The sequence below is a fragment of the Sipha flava genome, unplaced genomic scaffold (genome assembly GCF_003268045.1).
Source record: "Sipha flava isolate LNK unplaced genomic scaffold, YSA_version1 75_pilon_pilon, whole genome shotgun sequence".
Classification (NCBI taxonomy): Eukaryota; Metazoa; Arthropoda; class Insecta; order Hemiptera; family Aphididae; genus Sipha; species Sipha flava.
In genome coordinates this window covers 1,396,520-1,415,556 of record NW_020273615.1, presented here as the reverse complement: position 1 = coordinate 1,415,556, position 19,037 = coordinate 1,396,520, and the positions used below count along the sequence as shown (strand labels likewise).

Here is a 19,037-nt window from a genome sequence, read left to right as displayed (position 1 = left end):
TAACACTAATTAATCAATTAACTCCTTACTAAAAACTCTAAGACGATTGAAAAAATCCTATTCTGGCCAACAAACGTTACCAATGACATAGTTCTTAACGCTATAGTGTAATTAATTATGCCAAAAACGATTGTAGAATTTATTGAAAAAAAAATGTCATTTCCCTCTTTATTTTTAAATTATATCGTTAAATAGAAAACAAAAATTAAAATAACGTTTAAAAATATAAAAACGTAAAATGGAAAAAATTAAATAGCGTTAAACACTGAAATTGTATAACATGAAATGAATACATAAAAATAAAACATTTTTTTAAAAATTTAAACACCTGAAATTTTCGATGTTCCTAAAATTTAAATAGCTTTTTATTTTTTGCCAAAGTTAGAACATTGCAATTGTAACTTACCATACAATGAAATTTAGTTCTGCCACTATATAAACTAATCTACCCCATCTCTTTGCTCAGAATTGTTTTTTTCGAGAACAATATTACATTTATTTCGAATTTAAAAGACCAATTTTGCAGTATTATTCACCCAACCCCGTATCTTACCCGGTCGTGAAGTCTCACTTAACCTAGGGGTTATGATTTTTTTTTTTATAAGTCAAATAACATTTAAGATAGTACTGAGTTTCCTCATATTTTTACCCTCCAGCAGTGCTCGTTTATCGATTAACATCTTACATATTTTATACATTTATTTATGTTAACAACTTTCAAAGGGATCTATTCTCTCTCTTTTTGCCTCTAGCATATAATTTATTTGACTGTTACTACCATATGTTTATTTTTGTTGTTATTGTTTTCTTTATTCTTGATAGTTTGAGTGACAAACGCTGTAATTTTCTTATAGACACCTCCAATGTAACATCAGATCGACCGTATCGTCTAGATTGATTTCTCGATTTATATTAATTATTATTATTTATTCATCTCAATTTAATATAAATATTCTCGTTTATAAATCATATAAAAATATTATGTGATATGCGTTGTCGTCCTCGTGTTCATAGAACCAACACTTAAGTGATTTCGGTAAAGGTTGTATCCTAAATTTACGATGTAAATCAGCCTTCCAAATACATTTAATTTAATAATATCTATAGCCAAAATTCAAAGACAAATAATATTTACATTATTTGTATTATTGTAATCAATATTCCAAACATTTGAATAATTTGATTATAATATAGTAAAGGAGAAATATATTTAAATATATGCCATGCTAATATTTTTTTGATATTTTTCTAATTTAATTTTTATAAAATTTGAATTATTATTATTTACTATAATGACTTTAATTATATACATATTATATATATATAGTATATAGACATATTTTTAAATACAAATCAATAAATGTACAATGCTTATTTTTGTGAACTGAGTATGAAACACAATTTTTATAATTTATTTGATATTCTAATATATACCTCCATTTTATACATTCGAACATGTGAAGTAAAAGTAATATCTTATAATCATAATATTTTATTAGAAAAAGAACCACATTTTTTGTTTTATTCATGTGCTTTTATTTTAATAGTGAAATATAAATTATTTTGTTTTGTTTGTTTCGACAAACACTAGAGTATTAGTACAAAATCTGTATAAGCGATACTCACGTAATTCGTTCACTATGGCTATTTACATTACAATTTAATATTAAGTGTTGTTATTTATATACTAATAACCCATTTTCTTTCTAAATACCCAGAATCAAAAAACAATAATAACGAAACTGAAGGTTAATAATAGTTACATCGCATAAAATATATTGGATCATTCTTCATACTACTTTTGAAAGTTCAAAAAATGCTTGTTTTTTATAATCACTCCATAAGACTCAATTGACATTTTATATTATGTGGTACCAAGTTCGTGGTAACATATTTTTATTGCTTCTTGTCAGAATATAAATAATACAATATGGTCAATACGACATTAAAATTAAGATCAATAATCTATTTTATCAACACATAAAATCATATTATAATTGTAATATTTAGGTATTCATTTTTGTGACCGAGCATAATTATTAGTCATTTTCATTAAAAAATAAAATCAGAAGACTTACTAATTTTCAATTTTCAATAAGAGTATTATATTTATTAATAACACTAAAAACAAAAAACAAAAAAATGTTATAAGAATACAATAGATAATGTCAATTGCTTTACAATAGATACTGAATACTTTGAAGTAAATACAATAGTTTTTTGATACTTAAATATTTACTTATCACAGATATTTACAAATAATATAAATCTCAGACATCACAAATAGGACCTTGACTAAGGTCTTACTTTATTTCTCGTATCATCTATTGAAATATGTGAATTTTTCCACCTTTCGTTCTCCGAAAATAAAAGAATGGAAAACAGCCAACGTAACAACGACTCGATCGATTTTATTTTTCGCAATTGAATATTTAAATTAATAAAAATACTAACAATGGCTGGGTATTGGGAACTCGTCACTCATCACGATTTGCTTTTTAAAGCGTAAATCTGTATAGTATAAATATTTCAAATTTAAAAGCAATGATTAATCATTGCAATTTTGAAAAACAACACTTCGTAACAATGGATTCAACTGTATTTTCATATTTTTATGCTGATATAATAAATAGATAAACACATTCAAAAATATATGTATGACTAGATATGAACCATATTTTTTTTTATTATTCCAATTTGAAATTATACTAGGTATTGAAAATTCTAACAAAATTATTCACGACACTTTTTGTTTGGTAATTCATTTATTCTCTTTATTCATTTGTACATAATTACTATTGATTTGTATTTTGTTTATATATATTCAAATCACGCATTGTACGTGTATATCCAGTATCGAGAACAACACATAGTGTGTATAGTATTAAGGTTACATTTTCTTAGGTATTTTTCGATCTTAGTTTATAGAACATTTTTTAAATTCAATATTTGTTTTCATTCGGATAGTTGTTACGTATAAAAAAAAAATTTTCCAAAAAATACTATAATAAAATATCTGTCAAACCGTTTTGGAATATCGATGTTTGAATAATTGTACGTTAGTGCGTTCATACTGACATTAGTTGTTGTTCTGATAAAAATAAATAATAAATGTAAGCTGCCAAAATAAACACGCAATATATACGTATTTTTTTATTACATTTAAACATTTTATGAAAATGTGTTTCGAAGTTTTAGTTTGATAATATGCTTGGGTTATACAGGAAAACAGATTATCCATTTTTAACAAGAAACTACATTAAATATTTAAATTTTAATATTCTAAAGGATGATGTAGTATTGCAATATTGTCAAGAGGCCGATTGATAAGAAAGATCCGTCTAATTTTAAAAGTAATTGTTAATTTTATTAGCTTGTCCTCTGTTTTTATATTTTTGATGGACCATATTTATAGAATAAATCTCAATTATGTTTTTTTTTCTTATGAACTGTACCTATATGGTATTTTCCCATCAAAAAAAAAAAAAAAAAATTAATTTTAAATATGCTATTGATTGTAAATATCATCCAACCATGAATAATCAAATCATTCAAAGTTGAAGATCATTTAGTTCAATCTTATTAAAAAACTGTATTTAATGATTTTATGTATAAGTCCATTGAATAATATCTAGTTTTTGTGTTTGTACTCGCCGTATTTGAACATGTTACTCCGTTACTTTTTACTATCATTTAATAAAACCAACAGTTAACCGTGGGATGTATTTCACTTTAAGCAGTTTCCACTAAAAGTGTTCGACCTTCTTTTTTATGAGTTATCTTCTCAGCAATAGTATTTTATACCACATACCTTATACCAAATAAGTTATTGTTTTTATTAAAAATAAAAAATGATTGAACAGTAAAATTACTTTTAGATTTCTATAGATTTTACTTTCAAAATTTCATCAAATTATTTACCTCAAACCTAACTCTTGATCTCACCTTTTTGTATAATAAAATAAACATTTTGAATAATGGTCTTCTTACATTTGGATATACTGAATTTTATATGCAAACATTAAATTCATATAAGGTTTGTCGGCCAAAACTTTCGTTTCAGTTAAATTTATGATCAAAAAGTTGTTGTCAAACCCTATTCATTTACAACTAACATTTGAAAATATGATTTTAAAATTCAGTAGCCGTCGTTTATTCCCTTAACTACTTTTAAAAGTTTTTGAATAATACAAGGTGTTTTTAAATGTTTTTTCTGCTTATTTTCTAATATGTAAATATTTTGTACTAAGATTATAATAATTATATTTTTTAACAAATCTTAAATTTTTATTTACTACAAAAAAACATTAGAAATGTCTTTAATCACAGGTATTTTATTCTTATGTTAACCAATGGAAATACTTTTTCAATAATAATAAATATCATTAAATAAATACAATGAATAGAAATTTAATTAAATTGATCCCAAATAATAAAGCTTAAATTTTTTTTCTGTTCGTATAGCACTTTTAAGATAATTTTAATAGTATGTTTAATCATTTAAAAATTTAATTAATTAAACATAGAACTGTTATTTATTTCAATTAAGTAAGAACAAATGATACTGGCTTAATAATTTAAATAAACTAACTCTTATATAATATGTAATACAATTTGCAAAAAATAAATAACATTTGAGCGATTGTTATTTTGTCTAGGACACGAAAACAGAGTACTTTTAGTAAGAACCGAATATAAACAATGAGGGTAAACTACCAATTTCGTTTTTTATACCAATATAAGCCGGTGCTCTATAACAAATTTAAATACACTATAAATTAAAGAAAAATACTTACATTTATTCATGAGATGATCTTAAGTGAGTCTAGTGTTATAAACGTTAAGTGATTACAAAAAGTTTATGAGTTTGGACTTTCGAAATGAAATAAATATTATAAGCATTTACAACTACACATTTTATCATAAAATAAAACATCACAAGCCAGAAAAATATTTACAGTTATAGGTACAGTACTAACAAGCAAATTTCTAAAAAATAAATAATAATAATTAACTTTTTTCAAAATGTTTAAATAATGAAAAAATCAAAACAAATAAAGAGCGTATATCTTCAATTTTAAGGTGCAGAAAATCGTGTGAAGTAAAATCTTAAAATTCATTTAATTGCTAACTAACCCTAAGGAATAATAAAAAAAAAAATTCATAATATTTTTACCTTCATTAATCATTCTTTACTACACATATTAAAGTAGACCAATATTTAACCATATTTAAGTACACCAAAATATTTTTAAAAACTATATAAAATTATATTATTACAAAAACGAAAATTTAATGACTAAATAGTACAGATAATGTAAATAAATATATGTTTGTGCAATAAAACTAATCACGTAGTAATAATAATAATAATAATCAAAATAAATAATAATTTCGAAAAGAAGAAATTAAAACCAATGAAATTGCATTATCCAATGTTATAGTTTTGTATATGCATCGTAAACAGAACTCTTTTAGCTGCATAACAGATATCCAAAGATTATCAATATTATAAATAAAATATTACAGATTTAGTAAGGTTAATGGAATTGCTGTAATAATTAAATACATTTAAGAGCTTTGAAATGTTCTTCTGGGAGTTTAAAAGTGCAGCTGCTTAAAGTAAATAATATATTAATAATCTACAATTTTTCCATTAAACAAAATCGAAAAACTCCGATTATCAATTGAGTGAATCGTATGATATGCGAAAAATCTATATTTATGAAAAAACAATGTATTTGTTATGTAACTAATAATAAAACAGTATATTAATAGGTACTACAGTGTATTTATTAATATCTTAGAATACATTTATATCTTTAACTATTTAAATGTACACTATTTATTTTAAATTTCATAATCACTCTCACACACACACTTACACACATACACACACAATTTTATATTATTTTACTTATATTATTTTCTATAAATATGAGTCATGTTGGTTTATATGTTCTTAGTAGCCGGGAATCTAACATAATACTTTCTGGGATAAATTCTTTATCGTTAATTTTGTTATAATTTTTAAGATAAATCAGAAACTGAAATGTATTATCATGACGACTGTCCGATTAGGGCGACGACGTTTTCTTCTCTCGAGGCGGTCATCCCACCCGGAAAGTGAAACCGTCAAAAGCCGGGTTTGAATAGGCGACTATACATTTAGATAAATCCGTCTATCGTGGTTGGCCACCGGTGACCCTTTATCGTTTACTAAATATCACGTTTATGTTTGTTTTAATATTATTATTGTGAGTATACATATTTGGCGCAGGCCCCGGTCCTCGTACCATATTACGGGGCCTCAAAAGGTCAAAAAATGTACAACGATAAGGGGCCTCAAGATTTTAATTTGCATACGAACCTCGAGTAGTTCGGTTACGATACTGTTCATCGGTGATCGTCAACGTTACCAACACAAACTGAGATTAACAAATTAACTATAAGTAGTCAAAGTAAAAGTAACTAAATCAATTAGTAAGTTATCGTAAAGTGCAAAAACTGTTACAAATCACAAAAAGATATAAAAGAAATTTTAACTATAATACCATTCGTATTGGATATGGTTAGTTATATACAAATTTGTTTTGTCCGATTTAAGCTATATATGTTTCAGTTACATAATATCACTATTTAATCTAAATGATAATGAGGCAATTGTCGATTAAAGCATTTTTATTACCTTGCTTGATACCTTATTCCATAGTTTATGGATAAATTCGCATATTTCATTCGATATTGTTCAAGTAATGATAATTTAATCATGTATACATTTAATGTTACTAACTTAAAACCTTTAATGAATGCTGAATAGTTATAATATAATCGAAATACATTCGAATTTTATTCATAAGTATAGCTTAATGTATTAAGGTATATTAATCGACATTCAAAATTCACTAAAGACATGTACAGAGTGATGTATTTCGACATTCACCGTAACATATTTTGAATATTTTACTAACAGCCACCGGTGTCTTTTTTGTTTATGGTGTCGTTCACTGGTGAATAATAGCTAAACTGCGCTCATTCACAGTGATATAAAGTAAAAATATACTACGGCACTGACGAAGAACAAAAAATACCTAATAAATGTCACAATAACCTCTTACAAGAATAGAACAGCACCTGAAACGACAGACAATTGGTAACTGTCATGCTGACTTGAAGCAGTTGACCTTTTATAGATCCCCGAGGGAATATTCCAGAAAGATCATTTTCGATACCCAGAAGATCCTTGTGTCTTTATTACCTAGAAATATATAGTAACTTCTAAAAGTATATTTTTTTAATCGTTGTTAACCATTTTGTTGTTCTTAGTATACCAATTCTGTGTAAGAATAATTTATACATATTTTGTTACAAATTAAATGATTTCAATAATTTATTATAACTATGAATTAATGAAAGTTATTTTTATGGTATTTTCAAAATATTTTGAACAAATATAAATATAAGCAAGAAAAACAGTTTTAAATTTTTCAAAAAAGTTCACCTAAGCACATTATTTTATTTTTTAAATTGTAAAATTCAAACTATGGTATTGATTTGATTTTTAATTTTTTTTATATTAAGTCAGTACCTATACTAAATGTGTATTTCACATTGATTGAACTAAAATTATGAAAAGTATATACTGCAACACTGAAAAAAATACAAATACACTTAATACGAATATTTTGAATTTAAGTTTTAGAAATTTGTTTAGCTCTCACATGAATTTTAAATGATTATGCATTGACTGTAGTATTATAAAATAATAATACATTTTTCATGTTTTCATTTATGAACGATATTAATTTTGGCAAAAATAAAACGAAAACATTTTTATTCTTTTGAAACATTTTTGTATCGATAAAATATGAATTAAGCCATTTTGCAACAATAATTCATAACTATAAAACTATGATAGATAATGAGTAAGATACAAATATATCATAATTATAAGTATAGTATATCTGGATATTTTACACGTAAAAGAAATATAAAAACATTATAATCATCGAGATTTATGTTTTCCGAGTATACTAGATGATATAAAAGTAATCAGAAGAAACATAAACCAACCTTACTATATAAAAACATAATATTATATGAACTGTAAATTTTAAAATTTTGATAAGTATTTAATTTAAAAAAAGTTTTCGTATTTCATTAAAAATATTATTAAAAATTTAAATTATGAGTTGTGTTGTATTTTAAACTTTAAACTTTTATGGCACAAAATACTAATAAACAAAAATCTTATTTTTTTTGTAAACAAATTAAAATAATAATTAAGATATGATAAAATCCATTCCATTAATTTTAAATCCCACAAAAGAAGTAACTCAAATGTAATTCTTCCGGTCCTATGACTTCTTATAACAGCCCTGATATAGACCAGCCTAGATCATCTGTATTTTTTTTTTTTTTTACACAAACCAATAAACTGATTAATAAACCACTCGCACTTAACTGAGTCCCAATTTTTCATAACGACTGAACTGTAACTAAAAAATAATGTCGATTCAGTCACGTGCAACCTGAGCTTGACTAGCCGGTTAAAATGTAAACACAACTATGATTCAGGATTTACATAACGTATTATTTCTAACTAAAGCATATGGTATTATATATGAGTGAATCTTTTAGCCATCAGAGCTCAAAGGCAAACGACTACAAGATTTAATATAATGTTACAATCACACGCCAAAAAAAAAAATCCGAAAACATGCAGCGTATTGTCTAACTGCGGTTTGTGTAGGTAATTCAGGTACATACATGAGACAACAATAATTGTTGTAAAATTATAAAAATTATTTTTATTATTTCTTTTTTTTTTTTATAAATAAACGCTACTGACCACTGCTGTTTTTTCAACATGAATACTATTATTATTCGATAATACACGATAAAGGCACCATTATTCAATGTATTTAATTTAGTGGAAAGATTAAAATATATCATCCATAAAATCATAAATTATATAGAAACCTAGTCTCAAGTTAAATTTGCCCCAATAATTTATGTTAACTCTAGAATTTGAGAAACAATATTGAAGCACTGTTGCAATAAGTATTTACAATTATATATTTATGATTAGAATATTTATTTTGCATTTTTTTTTTTTTTTATATGTATAATTTGATTAGATATTTTTTATTTATTTATTTATTTTTTTAACACAATATTTAATTTCTAAATTATAGCCTATACAATTTTAAAAAACATAATTTTTATCATGTGAATTATTAATATTTTTATAAGACAAAAAACCATCTATCGACTCTTTGAATTCGAGTTTTACATATTTTGTAAGGTTAACCTTAAAACAAATAAAAATGATCATAATGTACCAAAAAATGAAAACTAGTACATGGAAGTTCCTATAAAAAAAATGAAATAAAATAAATAAATAAACAATACGTTATAAAAAAAAAGGAAAACTATAAACTCCAATTAAAATATAAACAAATTGGTACGTATTCTAGATAAAAAAATATTAAATAATAACTAAATCCCGCAATTATATTACTAAAAATAATGTACCTTATAATGAAAAAAGAAAACTTGGAAATTCAACCAAATTATACTTCGTATAAAACGAAATTATTATTAATCAACATATTCCGAAACATCTCTATTATGCGGTATACTTATTAAAACCGTACGCTAAACCTGGCGGAAATGAATAGACGCAAATCGTATTCAATACTGAATATTGAAGAGTGATCATAAGGTTTTTAATAGAGGTAAAAATACTTTGTTAATATTGTTCGACACTCAGGACGAAGGATTCAATTAATCATTACCGGGATTTAAAGTACCAGCGGTGATTGATGCATATAAAGCATTTGTGGGAATGGTTTTCGTTGGATTTACTTCGTTTTGAGACATTCATTCTGAGAATTACTATGCAGAAGATTTTTGTTTGTAAATGATAGTTCGACAACGGGCAGCTTTTGAAATTCACTGCATGATTACTTCCAAACAATGTGTACATTCAACAGAACTGCTGTGGTTTTTCAGTCATTCATCAATATAATGACTTTTTCCACACCTACACACAATCCTTGATGACAATTGTAGTTCGAATTTATATGTGCATTTCTTGCATTTTTTTTTTTCGTGGATTTTATAATATAATTTATAAAAATACGGTTCCATTTATCAATGAGTTATAAAATTACAATTAATATTTTTCATAATTTGTTTTTTTTTTTGTTATATGTAATCTTGAGAATTTTGAAGAAAAATTTTTTGTATGTTTTATAAATTTTGAATGAAAAATATATTAAAATTAAATAAAACTTAAAAAGATATATTAATTCTATCTTCAGATTTTTTCATCATAAAAAATTAACAAAAATTAACTGAATTCACCTGTCAGCGAAATAATTTGATTTTTTTAATGAATTTAAGTTTTTCTTGATTAGCACTCGACAAAAGGCTAATTGATTTTGATTAAAAATAATATGATAGTGTGAATATGTAATTGCCTTATTATTTTATAGATTTCATACTGATAGAATAAGTATATTTAAATTAAGTGTTAATGTTCAATCCTTCAATCCTAATATATAAAAACCTATTATATTTGGCTACTAAAAATTCATATCAAATTTGAAAAACTTGAAAATTCAATTAAAAACCAAAATGTATGATAGTAATACTTCAGGTTTTACAATACTTACACAGATAAATAAAATCAGCAGAAATGTATGCATTAAAAACCCCATTTTTTTAAAATTTTACGTACAACATTTTAACATTTAACTAAAAACATTAAGTGTAAAATTCTTACCCAGGTAAATATTATAGTAATTTTGACATACTTTAAGAAAAGTCTAAGTTTTTATAATAAACATTGTATATAATGTTCGAAAACATGTAAAAGATACTAATTTTAATTTTAAATCTTTAGCTATCTTACACCAATTTTTATGAAATTAAATTATTCTGCATTTAAACATGTCATTTTATTTGGTAATACGCAAGGTTTTTAAATTGTAATCATTGTTGACTATATAAAAAAAATGTAACACATTCAACATAATGGAATTTTTAATACTTAAATAAAATTACCCAAATTAATACATTGAATACAATTTTTACAATTTTTACAATTTTAAAGTTGCCTTATATCAAGTAGTTTTTTCATTAAAATCTTTAAAATATTTTAATAAATATATACCGTTATGATTATTCCATATCAAGAACAAAATAATATAATCAAATATTGTATTTATAAATTATTAATACCATTGTTTGGAAGTAATTTCAAATTAATATTTAGTATTATATGTACAAATCTACTCATTTATAAATAAATTATTTTAATTCCATTAAAATTTGACGAGAAGACAGTTTATTAAATCGTTATGACCTATCATTCTTGTACAAAAAAAATACAATAATCTAATTCTATGTCCTTTAAAAGTTACTAATAATTATTACAATGAATATTTTTATTCTAAAAATAAAAGGTTTTCAAACAAGTTTAACTTATAAATTTAATATTATTTATAATTATAAATACTAACATGAAAGCAAATGTATAGCTATATATCTAGATTGGATAGATTTGTGTAGAAGAGAGAATGTTTTCATTTTCATTAGTTTAATTTTAAAAATCTATAACACATTATTTCATAACAATTATTGAATATTAAATTATAGAACATATTTATATTATGTTATGTTATTTATATTGTTAATTTATTTAGATTTTAAAATCAAAAATATTTTCATTACAACTAAACTAAAAAAAAAGACGCCTCGTTCTTATAAATACCAATCTGTATTGTTATACCACTGACGTAAACAGTGACTACCATTTATAACTCAATACATCAGCTTATTCTTTTTTATTAAACATTTTCACTTTTTTCTATTGCTTATTGTTCTGGAGTTAATGCTGTGGAACATCCATCAAAGTCATACTCAGCATATTCCAGTACAACTACTCTTGTGGCTAATCCACAATTGATCAAGACTGCCTACTTAAAATATTTAATAATAAATTATTTCTTTAGATAATCTACGAAACTTCTTTATTAAACAATTATTTGAATTGAAACGCATGTTCAAACGGTAAATTAATATTACTGATATGTTTTCCTAAATATTATTTTTAACATTAAATATTTTCTAAATGGGAAAGACTAAAATTAAAATTTCCTATTTAACAATATGCTACTAAATAATATAATATTAGAATATATTCCAATTTTGACACACGATTTTCGACCAAAAAAATAAAACACTTTTGTAGCTAAGAACTATTAGTATAGATAAACAGTATATTTTTTAATTGTATAAACTTAGGTTGCAAGTAATAAATGTTTTAGAAACTTTACGTATATAATATAAGTATATGTACATTAGTGTGGTCCTTAACTATTGATGATATAAAAAGAAATTCAACAATATTTTCATCTTACCTCCTAAAACAGTGTATATAAATATAAGAACTTACTACGTCAAATATTGGATCAACCGTACAAAATTAACCTTCGCCTATTTCAATTTAAAGTTTGAACTTTTAAAAAATTTTAATTTTATATAATGTTTGTATTTATTTCATAAACCATTAATTTTAATACTATTGTAGTGTTTTTCCTTTCAATGTACTTGTTTTTGAAATATTTAAAAATTTATAATATATATTGTTTCTGTTTCTCATCTTAGGTTAGAATGTTGTTTTATTCTTCAATAAGCTTCACTTCTCTTTCTGTTGTATCATTGACAATATTTATTTAGACTACAATGATCGCTCCTTCTTTATATGCAGTGTTATTTATCTATTCCTCCGGTTCATTAAGTATAAAACTTGTATCAATACAGAATCGTTCAAAAAATATTTACTTATTTTTCGTTACGAAATAACTAAAATCCTTTCAAACTTAATATGGTACTTTATGTGGTTTGGTTGATCGTTTTTACTGATTTCATATGAACCATTATTTGAATTTAAAGCTTTAACTATCTTTTTTTTTTTAAAATCGACAGATTCATTATTATCAAAATATTCTCCATTGATTCATCCGACAAATACCAGAAATTACTACAACATATTTTCAAAACTATTTTAGGGGCGTCAACATCAATTGGGATGGGTCCGGCACTATAACAGCAGATGGTACCCCTAACAACTATACTTCCACATACAGACGAATCAAAAAGATGCAAATAGCTTTTAGTCTTTTTACCTAATTTTTATTTAAATGAAACTGATCTCGAAATAAACATATATTTAATGAATATAACGCTTTTTCCATCCATCCAGCATAATGAATATCACCTGGAGCTTTAATTGGGGTTTAACCAGTTGAATATCCTCCAAGAACAATTGAAGAATATTCTAGTAATTCTCTGAATTTATATTTATAACGACATTTTTACAGTTGTTAAGGAAGTATAAAATTCTACATTGTCGTTACTTTCGTACATGGTTCTTAATTGTATTTCATTAACTACAGTACTAACTGTAAATTGTTTTGAATCATTTTTCTCAAGTTTGTTGGAACAACGGTATGTCAAAATCCGAAAAATTGCCCATTTTCAATTCAAATATTGATCGCATTCATAAGTATGGAAATAATACGGTAAATAAAGAAGGTTTTTGTTCAATAACCACTCCAAAATAATACATGCACCATTCATTATCCCTGTATTAAATGCCGTAGTATCACAGCACAGTGCATTCACACGATAGATCGATCCCAATCATTTAATAATTGATTGACATCTGTTACTATATTTCGGCCAGTACTAGAAACTAAATTTGGAACGCCAATTAATTGATCTGAAACTTTAAATTATATTATAATCGGAAGTCGATCATGTTGAATAAATTTACTTGTAGGCAAAAGTTTACCATCCCGATGAAGTACAATTACTTTAGAATTTACTTTGAAATTTTCTTTTAATTTCACTGCATTATTTGAACATGTTATATTGTACATAATAAAATTATTATTTTTAATAATTTTATTTTTTTTTTTATGAACAATATAATTAATACCAATTATAAAAATATTATTACATTTTATAAAAATTATTTATCTTTAAGGTTATTTTATGTAATCTTAACCTTAATTTAGAAGTTAAAATTTAATTAAATAAACACTAATGTGATTAATTTTTAATAAAAAAATTGTTAATATAAAATAAAAAAATTTATGACAAAATCAAAATACTATGAAAAATTATGATACTCGTGTAATTTTCTCATTATGATTTTCAATCTTTTTTCTCGGCTTAATAAAAGTAGCCCTTTACATTTTTCTTTTTTATTATATATACACGTAACATCATTCAACTTAATTATTTCTCTCCTCCATCGTTTAACATTAATTAAACCTTAGGACTTGAACGATGTCAAAAATAAATAATTCTTCGTTGTGTATAAACTATATTGTTAAACATACGTAGTTAATTAATTTTAAAATGTAAACAACTGATAGACATTCAAATGGTTACTACTAACCAGTTATATTGCCAAAAATTTTTTTCAAATATTTATATAAATCCCATTCACAAAATATGAATATTTATAACACGATCCTTTTGACCAAATCGATTCTATATAATTTCTACAGTTGCATTTTATAATTTGTAACTATTTCCAATTAACAGGTCTCATATTACTGCAATATTGTAGTAGAGACAGTATAAAATATAAATGTATTAAAATCGTAGTTTATTAAATGTTACCAAATATCATAAATAATATAATTTTTAAATATTTCTATCAGGATTTCAAACCATAATGATTTTTTGTGGTTTATAGTTTTAGTTCATCTACCATATTATTCGGTTTTAAAAACTAATTAATAATGATCTCATATTTTATAGTTTTTTAAAACCGGTTTTCAATGTAATAAAACCGGTTAATTTTGTTCTTTTAAAAAAATATTTTTTTTTATAACAATTTTATACCTCAGACAATTCATTATCGTACATATGAAATAATTAATTAAAAAATTCAACTATCATGAGATATTCTTAAAATAAGTTCATAATTTATATATATTATATCATTATTTTTCAGCTTCAGAGGCCGTATATTAATATATAATAAATAATATAATACACATTTTTAAGTTTTTATTACAATATTGAATATACTAACACACACAATGAACAACATAATTGCAATATTTATTATCGAGTAAAAAAAAAAAAGAAAAACTATATTAATTCAAAATGTTGAACAAATTTACAAATATTTGATAAAATTAAAGATAACACCATCGTCAATTAAAAGCGGTATTGTTACAATAAAAACAATGTGGTTTCTGGTTGTCATTAATCGTGTTCACATATTATCTATAGTAGTGTAGGGTTACAACTAGTAGTCCTACTTATCAACTGTTCAACTTTTATCTTGGGAATTATTTTATATTTATCTAATAATTTTTACCGTTCTTTTGTCAAACATAACAGGCTGACCAACCTAACAAAATGTGTAAAAACTAAAATTAAATATTAATTATTTTTCATGATTAAAAATGTAAATTTATTTTCGTTCGAGAACGAAAAATATTTTTCTGGTTAACTATTTCGTTATCATTATATAAAATTAGTAATTATGGTTCCATTTTTGTTTTCGTCCATACACATTTTTCAATAAAACCGGTTAATAAAAAAAACGGTTTTAACCGGTTTGAAGCTCTGAGATCTATAAAATTGTTCACAAACTATATAATTGGAAATAAAATGATAACATTGCGTTGTATGGATTTTGTAATTATTTTTATATTTTTTGTCTTAATGAGAAACTATTTGAAATAATAAATTGGCACTTGAAGTTTCACGTGATATTTTAGAAATTAAATAGATACAGAAACCTATTTTAATTATTCTATATAATTTTTCAAAATAGTTGATAACTACAAATATTTTCAAAAAATAATGTACTCTGACTATTGAATGTATAATGACGAAATTTGCTTGTATTTATTTTAATGAGTCAAGGAATCTGAGAACTAAGGAATTTGATTACAATATTGTTTCTATAAACTATAATGTTCTTACTGCATTACCATAAGTATCATAATTTGCTAGTGAACATATAAATTAAATGAGTTATATGTTTAATATCAAATCATTGCATCTAAAACATTTCCTTATAATAATATCGACAGTTTATGCACATATAACTTGAAGTATTATTTTACACAATAGTAACCAAAGTAACGGACAAAATATTCATTTTTTTTCTTATATTGAAATATATTTTATACTTGAAATATAAATTTTAATCAAAGCTTAGAATAAATAAAATCATGTATTTTTTTTTACATTATAAATTTAAAAATATCCTCAAGTTTATTATAACGTTTTTTAATATTTTAGGAAAGGGTAAAATAAATCCATAATGCTCAAATCTACATGCAAGTTTTCTTTTTTCTCTCCAACCCTTTTTCATCCCCAACTCAAAAACAATCTCGTTTAAATTTATTACCTGCAAAAGTAACTAAAACTAAAAATTATTTTAAAATGTACCTCTGTTTATTATAATTTATCTGATAGTTTTTACAAGCCATTCTTATAGTATCATACTAAAATCTTTACATTTTTTTATTAAATCAATATTATGCCTGCACAACGATTTAAAACAAAAACTAATAATCTATTTTATATATTATTTAAATTGAACATCCAGAAACATAAATTAAACTAATTGTTTCATAACTATTCTAGTTGTAAGTAAGTATAAGTTCAACTATTGTATCATTAAAGGTTTTACTTAACAGAATAAAAGCTTATATTATGGTTGGAAAGTTATAAACAATAAACTATCGTATAACACTTATAATGCTTAACACCCGGTTTGAGAAATTTTAAACACATTTACATGCACAATATACATACCTGTATATGTCTCTTACAATACTCATAATGCTTGATATGATATATTCACTTGTTAGTATTATACATAATACATACAAATATCCATCCATACGTTCAAATGCATATTTGAATAAGTAATATTTAAAGAAAAAAATACCGTATATTTTTCTTAAACAAAATAAGCAGCTGTTTATCAAAAAATATAAAAAATAACATCTTTTATATAAAGCTCATCAGCGCTTAATCAAGTTCGAATACATTTTTTTTAATTTTTACAGAATTACATTATATTTTTCAAAGTTTAAGTTCATTGTGATTGTCAAGTATATATATGGGTTTATATTATATGCGTACATGCACGCACTATCATGTATGTGAGCTTTTACACAATGTTATGTCCCTATTCTACAGCAAATATAATTTGATATTCAAAATAGCTTTCCTTGCAGATCAGAGTTACAAGTAAGGACGTTATTAGGAGAGACCTCTCGATAAATCATTCGATGCCACAAAACCCACTATTATACGATATCCATTCTCAGACCCAATCACTATATCATCCCAATAGTTCTATATAATAGCTGTCCAGAAATATTTCCAATACCATCTGTTTGAGGAATAGACCTAATATTTACAATATTATATGATATAGATTGTGTTTATATATATATATATATATATATATATGGTTATAATAATAGATATTTAATTGGTGAATTGAAACAATTAAAAACAAAATAAAAATTAATAAATAACTAATACGCATAAATTAATGTATAAATAAATAGTTTCTATGCATAGAAATAAATAAATGCTTAGTTTGAAGTATTATGATATTTATAATGTATGACCGGTTACAAATTAAAAATTCATTATCATACACATATTTAGTCACAATTTTATTGAATTTGTAATATCCGAATTTTTTTTTTTTTTTTGATTTGTGTTAATTTTTAATTCAAAACCAGTCGTACATTACAATTCTAATAATACTCCAGACTTAGCATTTATTTTTTTATTTTTTTAACTATATATATATATATATTTATTATTTATTTATAAACTAAAATTTATAAATTTATTCATTCTTGAAATAAATACATAAAATTAGCAATCAACTTCAATACTAACTCTTTATAATATTTATGATATGCGTTTATATAATTTCTTTAAATAAATAAATTCAAGTTGGTTAGTTTATTGTTTAAATAAATGGCTTTAAGTAACAAAATAATTAAAGAAAACCATAGGTAACATCGTTGATTTTATAATAGATTTTATTATATTATTATATAATCAATGGTAACAGTTAGTAGGGAGTTCAATAACTTTATTTTATTTTACCCTTATTGAGATTAATATTATTTGGATATTTAACGTTAGTTTAATTATTTTACCCCAATGACAGTATGTAAATTTTATATAAAAAACTAAAAGTTCATTTGAATGTTATAAAATTAATAAAAGTAATATTGTTTCATTTATATTGTCTATATATTCTCCAACAGACGGTAAATTAAAGTATTTTATAACTTACATCACATAAACATACTTTATTGTTAATATGTTAAATTTAAATTTCCCATTTATAAAAAAAAAAGCTATTCGTTTTACATTGTTATATTTTTTTTCTTTTTCAACCAACATTCAAAATCTATAAACAAAAATTACCATATTTCGACCCTCTTAAAAATGTTTGAAGTTGATACGGATACATATTTATATAGATCATCTAGGTTGTGTGCCGTTATTGATTATCTCCAAGTATTCGTGATTTTTTCTTATTTCATATTGAACCAACATTAAACTTTCCATTCGTACTTCGTATGAATTTTAAATAAATAATAAAAATGAGAAAACGATCGTTTTTGATCTTGAACATATTGTTTTTACTAATTACCTAAATTCAAAATGACTATCACTCGTATACAAAAAAAAAAAAAAAAAAAATAATAATAATGTACTTATATTTTTACAGTAACATTGGCATTGAAAATAATCGATGTACTCGTTCCAAGATATGCAGACTTACGACAGTCAGTAAAGCTTGAGTGCAGTTTTGACGTAGGCCATGATAAATTGTATTCCGTGAAATGGTACAAGGATGATCATGAGTTCTACAGGTTCGTCCCAGAAGACCAACCAGCAGTTCAAGTGTTTCATCTACCGGGCATTATACTGGACGTTAG

At 23.9% G+C, this 19,037-nt stretch overlaps 1 protein-coding gene across 2 annotated transcripts in view; it reads left to right on the top strand.

Annotated features, from left to right (window-relative positions):
- Positions 1-19,037, top strand: part of LOC112692646 — a 71,692-nt gene that overhangs the window by 22,794 nt on the left and 29,861 nt on the right. Inside the window, exon 2 of one of the 2 annotated variants that reach the window (XM_025567378.1) lies at positions 18,827-19,032. In XM_025567378.1, the coding sequence (XP_025423163.1) occupies positions 18,827-19,032 (206 nt within the window). Of the gene's footprint in view, positions 1-18,826; position 19,037 lie in introns of those variants that run through there. The other variant, XM_025567379.1, reaches the window with a different exon arrangement.